This window comes from Lycorma delicatula, chromosome 7, assembly GCF_047948215.1.
Source record: "Lycorma delicatula isolate Av1 chromosome 7, ASM4794821v1, whole genome shotgun sequence".
NCBI classification, from domain to species: Eukaryota; Metazoa; Arthropoda; class Insecta; order Hemiptera; family Fulgoridae; genus Lycorma; species Lycorma delicatula.
In genome coordinates, this window is record NC_134461.1 from 53,000,235 (window position 1) to 53,015,615 (window position 15,381).

General features: G+C 27.7%; 1 protein-coding gene across 4 annotated transcripts in view; it reads right to left on the reverse strand.

The window, feature by feature from the left end:
• Positions 1 to 6,234: 6,234 nt before the first annotated feature.
• hrm (solute carrier family 16 member hermes) overlaps positions 6,235 to 15,381 on the reverse strand; it is a 180,744-nt gene continuing 171,597 nt past the window's right edge. For all 4 annotated transcript variants that reach the window (XM_075372181.1, XM_075372182.1, XM_075372179.1 and 1 more), the window contains one exon: positions 6,235 to 8,324. In XM_075372181.1, the coding sequence (XP_075228296.1) occupies positions 7,001 to 8,324 (1,324 nt within the window). In that variant the 3' untranslated portion in view covers positions 6,235 to 7,000. The remainder of the gene's footprint in view (positions 8,325 to 15,381) is intronic.

A 15,381-nucleotide genomic window follows, 5' to 3' on the forward strand; every position in this document is an offset into this window, starting at 1 on the left:
TTTATTTATTCTTTAATTATAAAATAACATTTTTTCCTGATCTTTATTGAACCTGAGTATTTATGATTTATAAAAAAAAGTAATTTTCTTTAAGTGGTGCTGCTTACAATAGCCTTTGTTTTGCAACTATATACCTGAAGCTGTGTATACCTCTACCAAGTTATCTTAGCATGATGCACAGATACAACTGCTATGTTGAAGTAATTGGTGAGAGTAGTTGTTTACTTCAACTGACAGGCTTGTCACCAGGCTGTCGATCAGATAGTTCCCTATGTTATGGTTCTACTACTCTACTAATAGTGACAGCCACTTAATTCATCATTTTAATATACTGTAGGATGTATAATTTTATGGTTTACATTATAATTTTTTTATTTATTAGCCTAAGCCTTTCAACTTCTTTTTAGTTCACTAAACATTTATTAATGTGATTTCCAACACCATAATGTTATTAAGCAATTCTTAAGGAATCACTTTAAGAAGCCAGATGAATTCTGTAATTGACTTTTTCACAACATTTGGAATGAAAATTCAGAAATTTGACAAGTACTTCAATTTAAAATTACTTATTATATGGTATTTCAGTTTACTGAGCTTAATAAATTAAAAGAGAATGAAATGTTAAGTTCTTTTGGTAAAACAATAAATCATATAACAAAATAAATCTATATTAATAATTTTTAATAAAATATTTAAAAAAATATTATTTATAATTTTTATTCAAATCTTAAGAAATTATCTTGTATTAGGTTATAAGCATCAGTATTAAAGAATGAGAATTCAGATCTTGATTTCAGTTGAGAAATGCTAAAAAAATTTTTTTGAGATATGGGGTCCAGATGGAAGGAGGTTGAGCATAATCGAGAAATTTTGGTAATATTCATTTCAAGAGAACCAGTTACCTAAAAGAACTTTACAATATACATTGTAACAGAAATCTTATTTAGTTTGATAAAGATATAATTATTTTGAACAAATAAATAGTCGATTTCTCATCTAAAAATTAGCAAGATATGCATATCCCCCCCCCCCCCTAATGTAATTATATGCTTTTTGAAAATACTAACTTGGATGACAGAAAACAAAATTAAAATTTGATTCCTTGTGGTTACAAAATTTATTTTGGATCAATGATTCCATAATTTTAAAATGTTCCACCTCTTCATTTCTATCATCCTTCCTATACTTTAAATCAACTTTCTCCTCAACTTACTTTTTTACCTCTTATCTGATGAAAATGAAACATTACTGTAAGATACAATTTCTTTCTTAATTTTTTGCAAATGACCAAATCTCAGTAAAGTAGATACTTCTCTCCTTTTAATTAGTATTTTTCATTACTACTTTTTTTCAGAAGTCTGTACTTCTGATTTATCTGCATTGTAATGTGCTTTTTAAAAAGTTTCATATTACATTTCCCTTCACTGAATTTGAGTTGGTATCTTTGTGTCAGCTCTCCAAGTTTATCTGAGAGTAATTAAATTGTTGTTCCTCAACATTGTAAGACTAATTCCAACAAATCAAAAATAAAAGTGAAATATAACATTTTTTCAATTATTCATTCACAGATACTTTTTGACGCAATTTTTCTTCCACATTTCATCACGTGTAAAAATCAAGTTTGATTAAGAGCATTACTTTCTGATTAACAAATCTCCATTATGAAGTTTTTTTTTTTGAAGTTTAAGGAAAGCGTTATGTTTTGGTAATACAATACTGGTGTTTACTAAGTGATGTGATTTTATGAAATTTGATGGACTTGTACATCATTTTAAGAGTAATGTAACTTTTTATCAGAGATATAAAATTGTTTACAATCATGTCTAAATTCATTAGCAAAATCCCACTTTTAATTATGCTAGATTTTAAAAATTGTTGTTTATCTAATTTCATATTTCTAAATTATGTTCATTCATCACATCAGTTACTTTAAATCTTATATAAAATAACAGTCACCCTTAAGACACTTTTGCTGATTGATATTTAACAATAAACCAAATATAACAAATACAGATAAAATTATGTTATGAAATATAATTAAAAATTGACTTAAAAAAATAATTTATGTAATAAGTATGATTTGCAAGTTTCATTCTAGTACTCTCCTTTTGTGATTTATTGTTAATATTCATTACTGATGATCTATATAACAGGTGCTGGATACTGTTTTAATGGAATATTATATTTTTTATACAAAGAAAAGTATTTTTTGTTAAAATTTTTATAACAGGTTCACCACTAAAGGGGGAAAACGGAATTTTACACTATTAAACAACATTTTGTTAGCCCCTGATTATAATATTAATACCACCTAGATTATGTATTTATACAACCTTATTATTTTTTTATTTATAAGATCCTGTCTATGTATTGAATGTGCTGGTATTTATCTTAAGGCTACCAATAATAATGCTACAGAAGTAGTACTTACCTTGGCAAGAAAACAGTTGTCCCTCACATCTTAAGAAGGATAAGTACCTTATAATAAGGTAAGTAATTTAAAGATCAGATGATTGTACCACGTGGATTGATGTTATTGTACTAAAATGTATTTTAGATAAAAAATCTAAAATTTTCTTCATGATTAGTTGGCAAACACCATAGTAGATATTGTGAATCACGATGATGCAAGTCAATTGAAAAAAAATATTACAAATTGATTTGAAAAAATGAAATTAACATAGTTTTACTTCCTTGTACGAAGTAAAGTATTGTGATCGCGAAATTTGATTTTCAGATTTCAATGAAAATATCCATTTTGACTAGTTTCAATGTGATGTCTGTACATGCGTACATATGTAACTTGCATAACTCAAAAACGATTAGCCATAGGATGTTGAAATTTTGGATTTAGCACCGTTGTAACATCTAGTTGTGCACCTCCCCTTTTGACTGGAATTAACTGGACCAAAATCCAAAAAAAGTAGGATTTGGATTTTATCATTGGCTTTTAAACTATATATCATAAGTGGTACTTATTTCCATTGGTTCCAGAGTTATGGCCAAATAAAATTTTAATTAATGAAATATTTGGATTGTACAAGGGGAAGGCACATCAGTCTGAATCTGACATTTCTTTCTTTTTTTTAAATTTAAATATATTGATTTATTAATAATTATTAACCTCTGATTATAAAAAAATATGTATACATAATTTAATAGACATAAAAGGAAGTCATGTGGTCTCCACGTAGATTTTTTTCAACTGTAAACATTAAAAAAATAAAAGTATTAACAATGAAAAATTTTCCATTTATTAAAATTTAAAAAATGCTTTTGTACCAAAACAGGCCATTAAAAAAACTATTTGTTTTTTTTTTAAGTTAAAATTAAGAAAATCTTTTTGAACTTTACTAATCTATACAATTTTGCTATGGCTCTTCTGTTTCTCTGAAATTTCTAACTAAAGATATTAGCAAATCAATTACAGATTGATTTTTAATCAAACAGCATGGTTAGCTGGGAAGTCTTCAGATGCTAAAAAGGCATTTTTTTAGCTTTTAAGTTTTTCTTGAACAAACTCCTAAAACACTAATAGAAATGAAATATGAAGGTTAATTAACTTATTAGTTCAGTGGGAACGACTAAATTTTATAATTAAAAATAAACAAAGGTATTCTCTTTTTACTATTAATTATTTGGTTTTATAAACCTACATTAATTGTAATACTTGTTAGTGAACTACTTTATTTAGGTTCTGAAACTGTTAACACAGTATTGCATATTTGGTAATGCTGTTTGGGATAAAATTCCTTTGCAATGGGGAATTTTTATCTGCAACAAAATTAAATCACTAGAAAAATATAAATACATATTGATCTCTTAAAAATTCAGAATGAGTTTTCAGGATAGAAAAATGAGCTGTTGGATCACTGGTTCGTCCCAGTTATAAACATAGTTGCTCTGATAACTTAAAATTTTTGGCACACAAAAGGTTTATTATGATTCAAAATAACTCTTTATGCTGAATTCAAAAATGTTATCAGTATTTTCCATTATACTATTTGTAAAATAGCATTTTTTAAATATTACTGTTTTGGAATATCAGCCATCTTTTTTTAGTGTCTAATGTACATAAAACAATACTTTAAATGACTTTGAACAGAGCGTACCATTACAAAGGGAGTAGCTGTACAAGCAGAATAATTCATTCATTGATGCATCACAATGTTTTGCCAGTTCTGCTTGCAACACTTAATAAACATTCCAGAATTGCTCAGACATTCATTGTGTATACACCTAGTGAGGTTTTTCTAGTATTTTACAAACACTGTGTGAGGTGTAATAAGTAATATTTACATTCACATTTCTTCCATAATTTACCTATATGTAACAAAAAAAACCTACGTGTATAGAAAAAACTACTTACATATCTGAATTTAGTGTAAAAAGATCTCTATTAAGATCAATTTTTTCCTCTCTTGTATCAAAATAAAAGTTACATTTTGTTTCCCCAGAATAAAAGTAAATTTTTATATGTAAACTGAAGATTTCCTGTGTTTGCTAAAAAAGAATAGCCATATATAAATAAAAAGTATCACTATCCATCTCTATCACACCACTTTGCAGAACTATTTTTGTGTAATACAGCACAATTCTTTGTCCTATGAAAAATGGTCTTTATTAAAGCTCCATTGTACATTAAATTCAATTTATTTAAAATTAAACTAAAAGATTTTGTTTTACAAAATAAATAATATTCTATTGAATTATAAGAAAACATCTTTATCCTTTTTAATCATGCATTATCATATTCATTACTTCTTATAATTTTCACTTTCAATATTACTAATGAAACACCAACCAATAATATCATTTTGTATATTTAGTGAACCCACATTTTTTTGTACTATTATTTCCTACATTATTTATCATTTTATATGTTGATACAACTGGGCCATCTCTAAATTTTTTATTATTAACTTTGTATTTTATGAAACTGGTCTAATAAAATTTTTACCATGGTTTCTGTTGAATTTTGTAAGCAAACCTTAAAGCAGTTACATTTTTTATAGTTTTTATTGAGCTAATGAACAGCTCAATAGAAAAATGATTGATGATAAAATACATATTAAATGCTGTGTATATAATTTCATCAGGAATAAAAAAAAAAATTAAAAACCATTAATGTTTATATAAAGAATTCATCATTAAAAAAAAACTTATTTTAATATCATTCCCTAGAATTCAATTTTTTTATTTCATGTTTTTTAAGGGTTTGGCTCAAGGAGAGACTGATTACTCCTTTTTTAACAATAATTTTGCTTTAATGAAAAACATGCATTGTATTATAATTACTGTAATTGATTGATAATTTTGTTGTAATTTCTTTTCATAATTATAATTTGTGTTATTGGCTTATTATACAGTAATGATTTTATAAGCTGAAGTAATTCAGAAATTCTAAGTATTTTCTTGGAAAACTTTTGGTAAATGAAGTAATATGTTAACCCATACTCCATACAGTCTTAGCTGAAGCTCAACAATAGTTTACATTGTTCCTCTTCATATTTTTCCCTTTTTATCAATATAGATGTTTTTAATTTTTTGTGTTTCTTGCAAATAGTGATTTTTCAAATACTGTTAGGTTTTTTTGGTAGGTCTATCTGTATTTTAAATAGCTATAAAACTAAAAAAAAATTAATGTTAAAGAAAAAGAAAACTTCAAAAGTTGATTAAAAAATAATACTTATTCAGTTATTTAAATTTCAACTGTCAGGATCAAATTAAGGATACGTTATTGATAGCTGTTTTTAACATACGTTAAAAACGTATGTTTTTTAACATACGTTATTGATAGCTGTATTTAATTTAACATTTCCTTGAAATCAAAAAAATTGAAATTCAAAAGATTAATTAGTATTTTTTTTTTGTAATTGTTGAAGTGTATTATTTTTTTATTCTTTAAGTAGACTGGTTCACAATAAACTCTGTGTGTGTTATTTCAAAGTAGAATTTAAAGTAAATAAAAAAAGTTGCTTAATACTACGGGTAAAAAACATTAGTGTTAAAAAATGTCTTGAATAACACTTTTGAGCAACTTTAAGAATCATATTCAATTTGATGAATGTTTGAGTAATCTGTATCTCTCCCTCATAAAAACCTTGTAACTTTTTTTTTAATCTTTTGAGTTTTCATTTTTTTATTTTTTTAAATATAGAGGCTTCTGCATTTTTAATTTAAAAAAATCTTCTATATAGATATTGGGTGGAGTATTGTTACATGGACTTCGAGTTGAGTAAAAAACATACTATTATTTTTATTAAAACTATTACAGAGAAATAATCTAGATACTTTACAATTATTCTTTTGGCTCTATTATAATATGTTTATATCTAATATTTACTTCCAAAAATTATGAAATTATGTTGGCAGTTGTAGTACTGCGAACATAATGTAGCACTGCCATTAATAACTAATGGCAGTTGGAGGTTCCAACTGCCATTAGTTATTAATGTGTTTTCACATATACAATAACTGCAAATACTTTGGGAATTCAAATTCAAAAGTTGAAGTTTTGTACTTTTATTAAATATTAAACTTTAAATATATATATGTATGTATAATATTGACAAATATTATAAATAATAACCACATGTGGTAGTGTTAAGAAATGCTATTTACAACAGTATAAACAAATTAACCTAGATTGAATTAAAAAATGGTATGATTAACTATTAATTAATGCCATAAAAATGATATGTAATTTTTTCTCTATAACTGTTTAAAAAGAAATATATATAGTCTTTTATTTATGGCACTATATTACACATTACAAATATATTAATATATATATATAAAAATATTGTACTTTTTGTCAAAATTTGGTATTTAATACTAACATTATTTTTTTTAAATATTGGTTGTAAATACATGCAAGTATAATACAAAAAAATCACTTGTATCAGTCAATTAATACTTTCATTATTACACAAATATAAGAATGTGAATGTAATGTTAATTGAGTCTGGTTTCTCCAAGATACAATTATGAGCAATATTTATTTAAGTTCTCGGGCAGCATCTCTTTTCCTCACAAACGGTAAGAAACACCATACACTTGCACCAATAATTAATGAACTACCAAGAGTGCTAAATATTAATTTGTATGAATTAAGTCGTTCAAAAGCTGCACCACAAATAGGTGGTCCAATAAGTTGTAAAACACCATTAACAAAAAGTGAAACACCATACGATGATGCAAGACGATCTTCCCCTAAAAGGTCAACAATTATAACAGCTGTAATTCCGACATATGTTCCAGATGCAAGACCAAATATACCACAAAATATTGAAAGACCATTGTAAGTAGTAGCAAATGGAAGTGCGGCTAGTGATAGACCTGATATAAGAAGTCCTCCAACAAAATAAGCTTTTTTATCTATAGGTAACCAATCTGATAAAGCAGATCCTCCGATACGACCAACCAAATCAAATACAGCTACGATCGATAGAAGTAAAGACGCTTTGGATTTATCAAAACCTAAATTAACTGCATATGCTGGAAGTAAAATTGTAAAATTTGTGTAACCTATAGCATTAGAGGCATTTGATATCAGTATAATTAGAAAAACAGGATCTGTTAATAGATCACCATACAAACTAGATTTTTTATTGTTTAAATTTTGTTGCGATACTGTCTGTATTGATTTTTTATTACTGCAACAACCATAACAGTCGAATGGCTTGGTAACTGATTTAAGAGTTAAGTTTGAAGAAAACTCTGGATTTAAGCCAACAAGTGTACTTCCATGAAATGCTGTACTAACATATCGAAAAGATGAATTGGACATATTTGACGCTACACTTATTTTTCTTGACATCTGTGAAGCACTATTTACTCTTGGTATTTGCCGTGATACTAAACTTGGTTTACGAGATATCTGTCCAGTACTACCGACAACCAAATTAGGTTTACTGACGTACGAACATGAACTTATTTTTCTTGTTAAGTGGCCTGTGCTACCAACAGCAAAAACAGGTCTTCCTAGATTAATAGGTGGGGGACTTATTTTTCTATTTAACTGATTACAACTATCGACTAATAATAATGGCTGATTCGCATCTTTGAATACTTTATCGATGATTGGACTTTCAGGACTATCAAGTATTTTAGTCACTTCATCATCATATCCTTCTTTTGATTCCATTATTTTAATTTCCAGCAAACCTTTTTCTTCTGGTTCGGTTATTTGTTGTTTAAATTCTTCTTCAACTTCCATCTTCTGTTTTGGCACTCGTTTCATATGGTATTCAACTGGTTCATAGAGCATTGCACCAACCCAAACATTTAATGTTAAACCACCCATAATAAGGACAGCACCCCTGAAACAAATTCATAAACTTATTAAAATATAAGTTTTTTTTACTTTTACCATTCTTTTAGTTAGTTATTTTCAATCTTATTTGAAAGAAACCAATTAATTAGAAATAAAGAGGTAGTATAAATAAATTCATACTCCAAAAACTTGTTCAATTGTTTAAAAAAAAAAAACATGCTTATAGAAATTATTAAAGAATGAAGAATTCAACAAAAGTTTTTCAATCTGCATCACAGTGATTGAGAGAAAATAAAATACCTTTTAATTCATTCTGTTATTAGATTTTATTCAGATAACAGAAGATAATCATTCAGATTAAAAACTATCAGAGAAAAATTTTAATTAACTGTAATATTAAGCAGAAGTGCTTAATATAGCACACTGTAGTATTTTATAGCTTATAATTGTTAAATAAAATATAAGAGATTACATTTTCTATAACTAAAAAACAAAAGTAAATAAGTTTTTTATATTCATAACAACCTGTGGAATAAATGTTTAGATAAGAATAGTACTTCTGAATTTATTAACAAAATAGCAGAGTCAAGATCTATAAATTGGAGAAAGACATTTGAAATTTTGTTCATATGAAGTAAATGACTGACATGAAAATACAAAAAAATCTTGGTTATAGGTTAGATTTATAATATAATGAATAACAATGAAACATCATAATGTATGTGTAAGTACTTTTGTATTCTGAAAATCTCAAAATTTTTTAAATAAAACACTGTAACAAGAGGAAATTGTAACGTTAAAAAATAGGCTGTCAGAAGAAAATTAAAATTGATTAGCCTATTTTTTAATAAATAGTTATTTAAAAATGAATTCAAAAAGCAGTCAACACTGCCAGCAAAAAATCAGTTGCGCCACTTACTAAACATCTGTCTGATCATCTAGAGTATAATAAAAATAAGATAGGAGTAGAAAGGAAAGAAGATATTGTTTTACTAAAGGATAAATTTTTAAAAAGATGCTTAACATAATAGCATAACCTAGCATAGCAAGATGCTAACATTATAAGCCATATAAACATCACAGATATCAACTCCAAACTTGAACTGATAGGATATAATTACAACAAATACAAAGTTACATACAAAAAAGCTGGATATATTTAAATGAGACTGATATTTAAAACTTTAGCCAATGATTGAAAGTAAAACTGTTACAAGTTTCTAAAAACATTGTTCTTTTGGTTGAAAATTAAAATGAGTTAAATACATGTATAATGAACTACATGGATTTATACTAAGGAAGAAATTTAATTTTAAGGTGATCAGGAACAGAATAAAGATAAAGGAATGTGACAAAATAAAGGTGATTAGGAATTATAATATTATTATTATAAGGTAATTATTATATTAAAAGAACATATAGTACAAGAAATTATTTGTTTTTTTATTTTGGCACCTACAAAGGATGGATTAAGTAAGGAAACACCATATATGTGTTTGTATTTTGGGAGAGTTTATGAAGATAGTTTTAACCAGCCGAGACATCACCCATTACAGAGATATTGAGCAGCTACTGGACATAAACATTGTCCCAAGTCTGTTCTCAGGCAGCTCTCCTAATAGATAATACCAAGTGTGTACTGGCTCAACAGGTCCTAGCATCCTCAGCACTGAAGACCATTAGTTCACCCAGAAAACCAACATTAAAAGAAAGAGATCATGAGTAAGGAGAAGGATTGGCTAGTGAGGACTATGGCTTCTCAGAGAAACCGTGGACAAGATAAACAACCCTGCCTAAGAAATTCACAAAAGTTCTTTCAGGTAGTAATCATCCAACCTCCCACAATCCATCTGCTGATTAATTCATTTTTACACAGAAAGGTGTAGTACATTACTGATCAATAATTAATCATTAACCAGCTTAAATATATGTTGTATCAAAAATTATTTTCCTCCATAGATTAAAAGCCACTATCCATTCTTACCTCATAGGGGAAGACATCCGCCTTGTGACGATCCCGGTTGTCACACCACCCCCACCATTCCTAGCCCTGATGGGTCATCTTCTAGACCTTCAATATCTGATTACATATTTCAGTCTCAGGATGGCACCAATGGAAACACCTTAAAAGATATTTACATTGGTGTTGAAACCCATTAACTAACAAAAGATATTCAAACTCACCTAAACCGAATCAAAAATAAAATTAGCTAATCCTGATAGCTAATAAAAATTTACAAATTGAGGTATAACAAAATATTAATCTCATAACCCTCAAAAATTATTCGCAACATCACAATTTTGACCTACCATACCAAAGCACCTAACATTACCAATAACTCAACCCACGAACATACCAAACAAGAACCAGGTACAATTGCCGAAGGCACCTACTCTGCAGAAAAGCATCCAAATGAGTCCCTAGCCACCCAGGCTACTATTCTACATTAAACACCTTCTGCAATCCTTTTGAGCACCACAAACCTTAAAAATCTTTCTACAATGCATCATCATAACTTTCCAGCTAGCCTGCAGATCCAGACTCAAATCAATACCCTCAAGCTCCTTGACCATCTCTACAAAGCTAATGAGCCTGAACTCATATTTTGAGCAGATGTACAACACATGATATGCATCATCAGATACTAAGCATTGAGGTCACTGGCCCAAGTCAGTCGATCCAGCCTCCTGAAATGCGCCATGCCCAGAAAGGAACCGAGTTAAATGCTGGTTTGAGGAAATCCATGAGGGGACTCCCAACACCTTTATGTCTGGAAAGAGACTGTATATACCACCTATCTGCCGTCTTATCTCACCTGTCCTGCCAAATGCCAAAATCTTCCTCCTCTGTTTTCTGAATACACTGCATAGAACTTATTAAAAAGCCACCCAAGAACTGGTCTAGGGTTCCTAAAGGAACAATCATGCCATCCCCATAATGACAAAGTCAAAAGACCATAAAATAATGAACAAGCCTGGAAAACATTTATACTGAAATGAAAGGAACTAGGAAGAAATTTTTTAATTAATTGCGCTGAGAATTATATTTTATAGCAATAAAATATTGGCAATAAGAAAACTAAAAGAAAGAGTAGAGGCTTTTAAACCTGATATAATGAAGAAGAGTCTAACAGAAGAATCTTCTTATAAAAAGGACAACTTTGTCAAATATTTATTGTGGTATTAGGGCAAGTTAATTAGGTCATAGAAATTCAGAATACAGTAAAACATTTTGAAGTAAATAATACATAAAACAGGTAACTGAGGATGTAGGCTTACATATTAAGGTTAAAAAGTGAGCATATATTAAAAGGAGATGAATAAGTGGTATAAACCAATTAAACCGATAAAAAATTTTATAGTGACAAAAGAAAATCAGTTAGCTGCAACCACACCAAACTGAACTTGTATTTTTTTTTATCATAAAAGCATCTGAACTGCTCAAGTAGCAACAAGCGACAACTGAACTGTCAAACACTGCTGTGTGTAACTCAAGATGTTTGGTTTGAACAGTTGAACATCAGTGGTTTAATTCAACAGCTGTCTTAAAAACATAACACAGAAGATTAAGATTGTTCAACAATACAACTAGGAAGTAAAAACTTACATCGTAAATTATTATATATAGATAATATTTATATTGTGATTTTAAAATGTAAATCATAATAACAATATATTAACGTGAAAAATATTAACAGTTTGTAAGATCATTAATATCAACAAATATTAATTAATTCTTAAATTAAAAGTTGTTAACTGGAACTGATCAGTGGTAATGAAAATTTTATTTTTACATTTCTTCTCATTCAAACTCTACAACTGTTTCTATTCTATCACCATCAAAGATAGATTTAACATCAAATAAAATAGTTTCATTATAATATAACAATCTTTTCTGTCATACTAACTTTAGTAACTTATGTAAGAAAAAAATACCTCCTCTATTCATGTATATATAAAGCAGTTGTTAAGTATCGTTAAAGCTCCTGCTGATAAAAATTATAAAAAGAACATAAATTCGTATTATCTTCAATGAAAATTATCAGTAATTTAAAATTGAAAGGGTTACATATGTAACTGAATGAAAATTATAATATATGTAATTGAAAATAAAAAAATATATATATAAAATATATACGTCATATCATTCTATTTATTTTTAAAAAATCAATCCATATAATTCTACATAAACAATTGTTTTGTCATTCGAGTCCATAAAAATGAATAGTAAATTAAAAAATTGTAGAAATTACATAACATTACTCTTTAAATGACTGTACAAAACTTCAATTTAATGAAGGTGAACTCATATCAAAATATTCATATTAATGCTGGTAAAAGTGACCAGGTGATATTGCAATACGATTCCAGTTATTGTTTTTATTTTTACTGAAATGACATAATTAGAATTTGGTAAAAAAAGGTGCATTAGATTTGCAGTATGTCTGTTGATTTAGTGTATTAGTATTAGGCACTTGATGCATATTCATTTATCTACTGAATGTTTTAAGATGTGGACATTTTAGAAAAAAGTAATGAATACAAATTTTTATATTGTTTATGTTAACTTATTTTTGATCAGTTTCTCTAAGATGACAATATGTTGGACGAGTGAAATTTTTATATTGTTTATGTTAACTTGTTTTTGATCAGTTTCTCTAAGATGACAATATGTTGGACGAGTGTTTTCTTGTAAGACAGTTTGTTTTGCAGCAACTTTTTTTTGTGAGGTTATTTCTTTCCTAAAATATTTATATTTGGTTATTTTTATTTTTTTGGATAATCACTTCATGAACAATGGAACCCTGGAGATATGATTAATTTAAAACTTTTAGTGCTAGTCGAACAATTATGTTGCACTCATGCTGGATACTTTAATATTGAATAATGTGCCAGGAGTATAAAAAAGAATTTCATGGATTTAATTTGTTATAAAATTTCTTGGATGAGGTGACTGGTGTTAAGGCTGAAAACAAAGAGCAAAGAGGGCAGTTTAGTTGCACTCATGCTGTAGATTAATTATTTATCTTTCTGCTTGACAGCGCCACTAACAAAGATGGTAAGTCCTGTACAGATAGCCTTTTCTCTATTTTGCAGTTTGCTAAATGTGAGTTTGTAGTTACAGTTAAACTTACGTTCTGTAAAAGGTTTAATTATGATCCTTTGCCTGACATTCATCGATGGCATAATCAGTATGACCAGATGACTGCAAATAGAAGAATATGCAACGATCAAGGGTATTTGAAAAAATATTGAACTCATCAGGAAGTTTTTCTGCATAGTCCTAAAAGATTTGTTAGGAAGGACAGCAATGCTGAAGATGACAATGTGGAATATTTTAAGAAAATGCTTACATATGCATTGTAGTGTTTGTAGCTGTTACAGGCTTTGAAGCCTATTGACTGAACTGTGCACACCTAATTCTCAATCGAAATGTTACAGCATCATGACTTTCTTAATTGTATTGTGTTAACTGATGAATCAACATTGTGTGAAGGTTATTTGTTGCATTTTTTTTATCACAAGTTCATAGAAACCTCAACAAAAAGTTCATTAAAACACTTAAAATGGTAAGGTCTGTGCCATAAAGTGGATTTTAGATATACTCAATAGGTCATAAAACTAAAAATGCTTACTACACAATAAAGGTTTAAGAAACATTCTGATTTCATCAAAGTATAACAGTAATTTCACATCTCAAATTCTAATCAATAGAAAGATTCTTATTACACATTGCAGTTTAATATTTTACTAGATAACATAAAATATTGTTTAAATAATACAAAATAAAACATTAAATTAATATTATAATTATTACTACTTTTAACCAGTTTAAACAAAATTTTTTTTTTTAATTTCTCACTTCATTTATCTTTTGTTATATTAATTTCTTAGACAAGTTCTCCAGAACTATTAGAAATTATAATCACTAAAAAATGTTATCTTTTTAGTCACTTCAGTACTAAAGAGTTAGTTTTCATTATGAACGTGGCAAGATGACAAACTGCAACCCCCTAAATATCTATATTTCTACAATTTGAATGTTCCAGCAAGTTCTTGGAAATTCAACAGTTCTAGAACAAGAATCAAATACTTTATAATAAAATTATTTCCATGTAAACTATAGGAATACATCAAAAATGGATCAAATTAAATAAATAGATTATGAATTCCCCTATCTCTAAGGAAGAGTGGTAATGTTTATGCCTGCCTTTCTACTATAAGATAAAAGACTTATATAGGACTGTAAGTTTATACCCAATCAGGCTTATAATTTTAAACACTGCAAAAATAATCTCTTATGATAAAAAACAGTAGAGATAATAACTTGATGTTATTCTGTTGTTGCCTACAATCAAAATAATTAATAAAAATGAATTTAATTTATCTATAAATAAATAAATAAAAATTCAGGATAAAATTTAGTTATCTTAAATTGTGTTATGTACTCATATACACAAATAGCAGATGAATAAGAATCAGAAACACAATTATTTTATAAGGCAATAACAGAACGAAAACTCTTAAACACTCTTCTCCCTTTATCTGATTCAGATCTGTAAACAAAGGCAGGAATAATTAGTACAGCCTGAAAAAAGGACAAAGCTATTAGATATGTAGGAGAAGATTGATGCTATATGTTTATCACCATCATAACTTCAAATTACTTTTGTATTTAGCAATCATATTTGCTTTGTGCTTTGTGATTGAAAAAATGAGAATGGGATATTTATCATGAATTGATTGGTGATTGCTAATGGTTGTAAATTTCTTAAGATAACAGATTAGTTTGTCATTGATTATCTTTAGTGAGAAAAAAAGAAGAATGACAATACAATGAAATTCATATTTTATTGAAATTTTCAACTTAAGTTCATGTAGTGTTAATTTTATTATAGTAGTAAAGTTCAAATTTTCTTAACTGCCATTACATAAGCAATGACCCTCTGGGATACTGTTTGAAACTTTATTTGCTATACAGAATGGTATGTTATGTTGCTTTTAATTATAAACAGTTAAAATCTTATTAATTATAGAATCTTGTTTCCTTTATCTGTATTATAGATTTATAACAGCTTAAGAAATAGATCATGATCCAAACA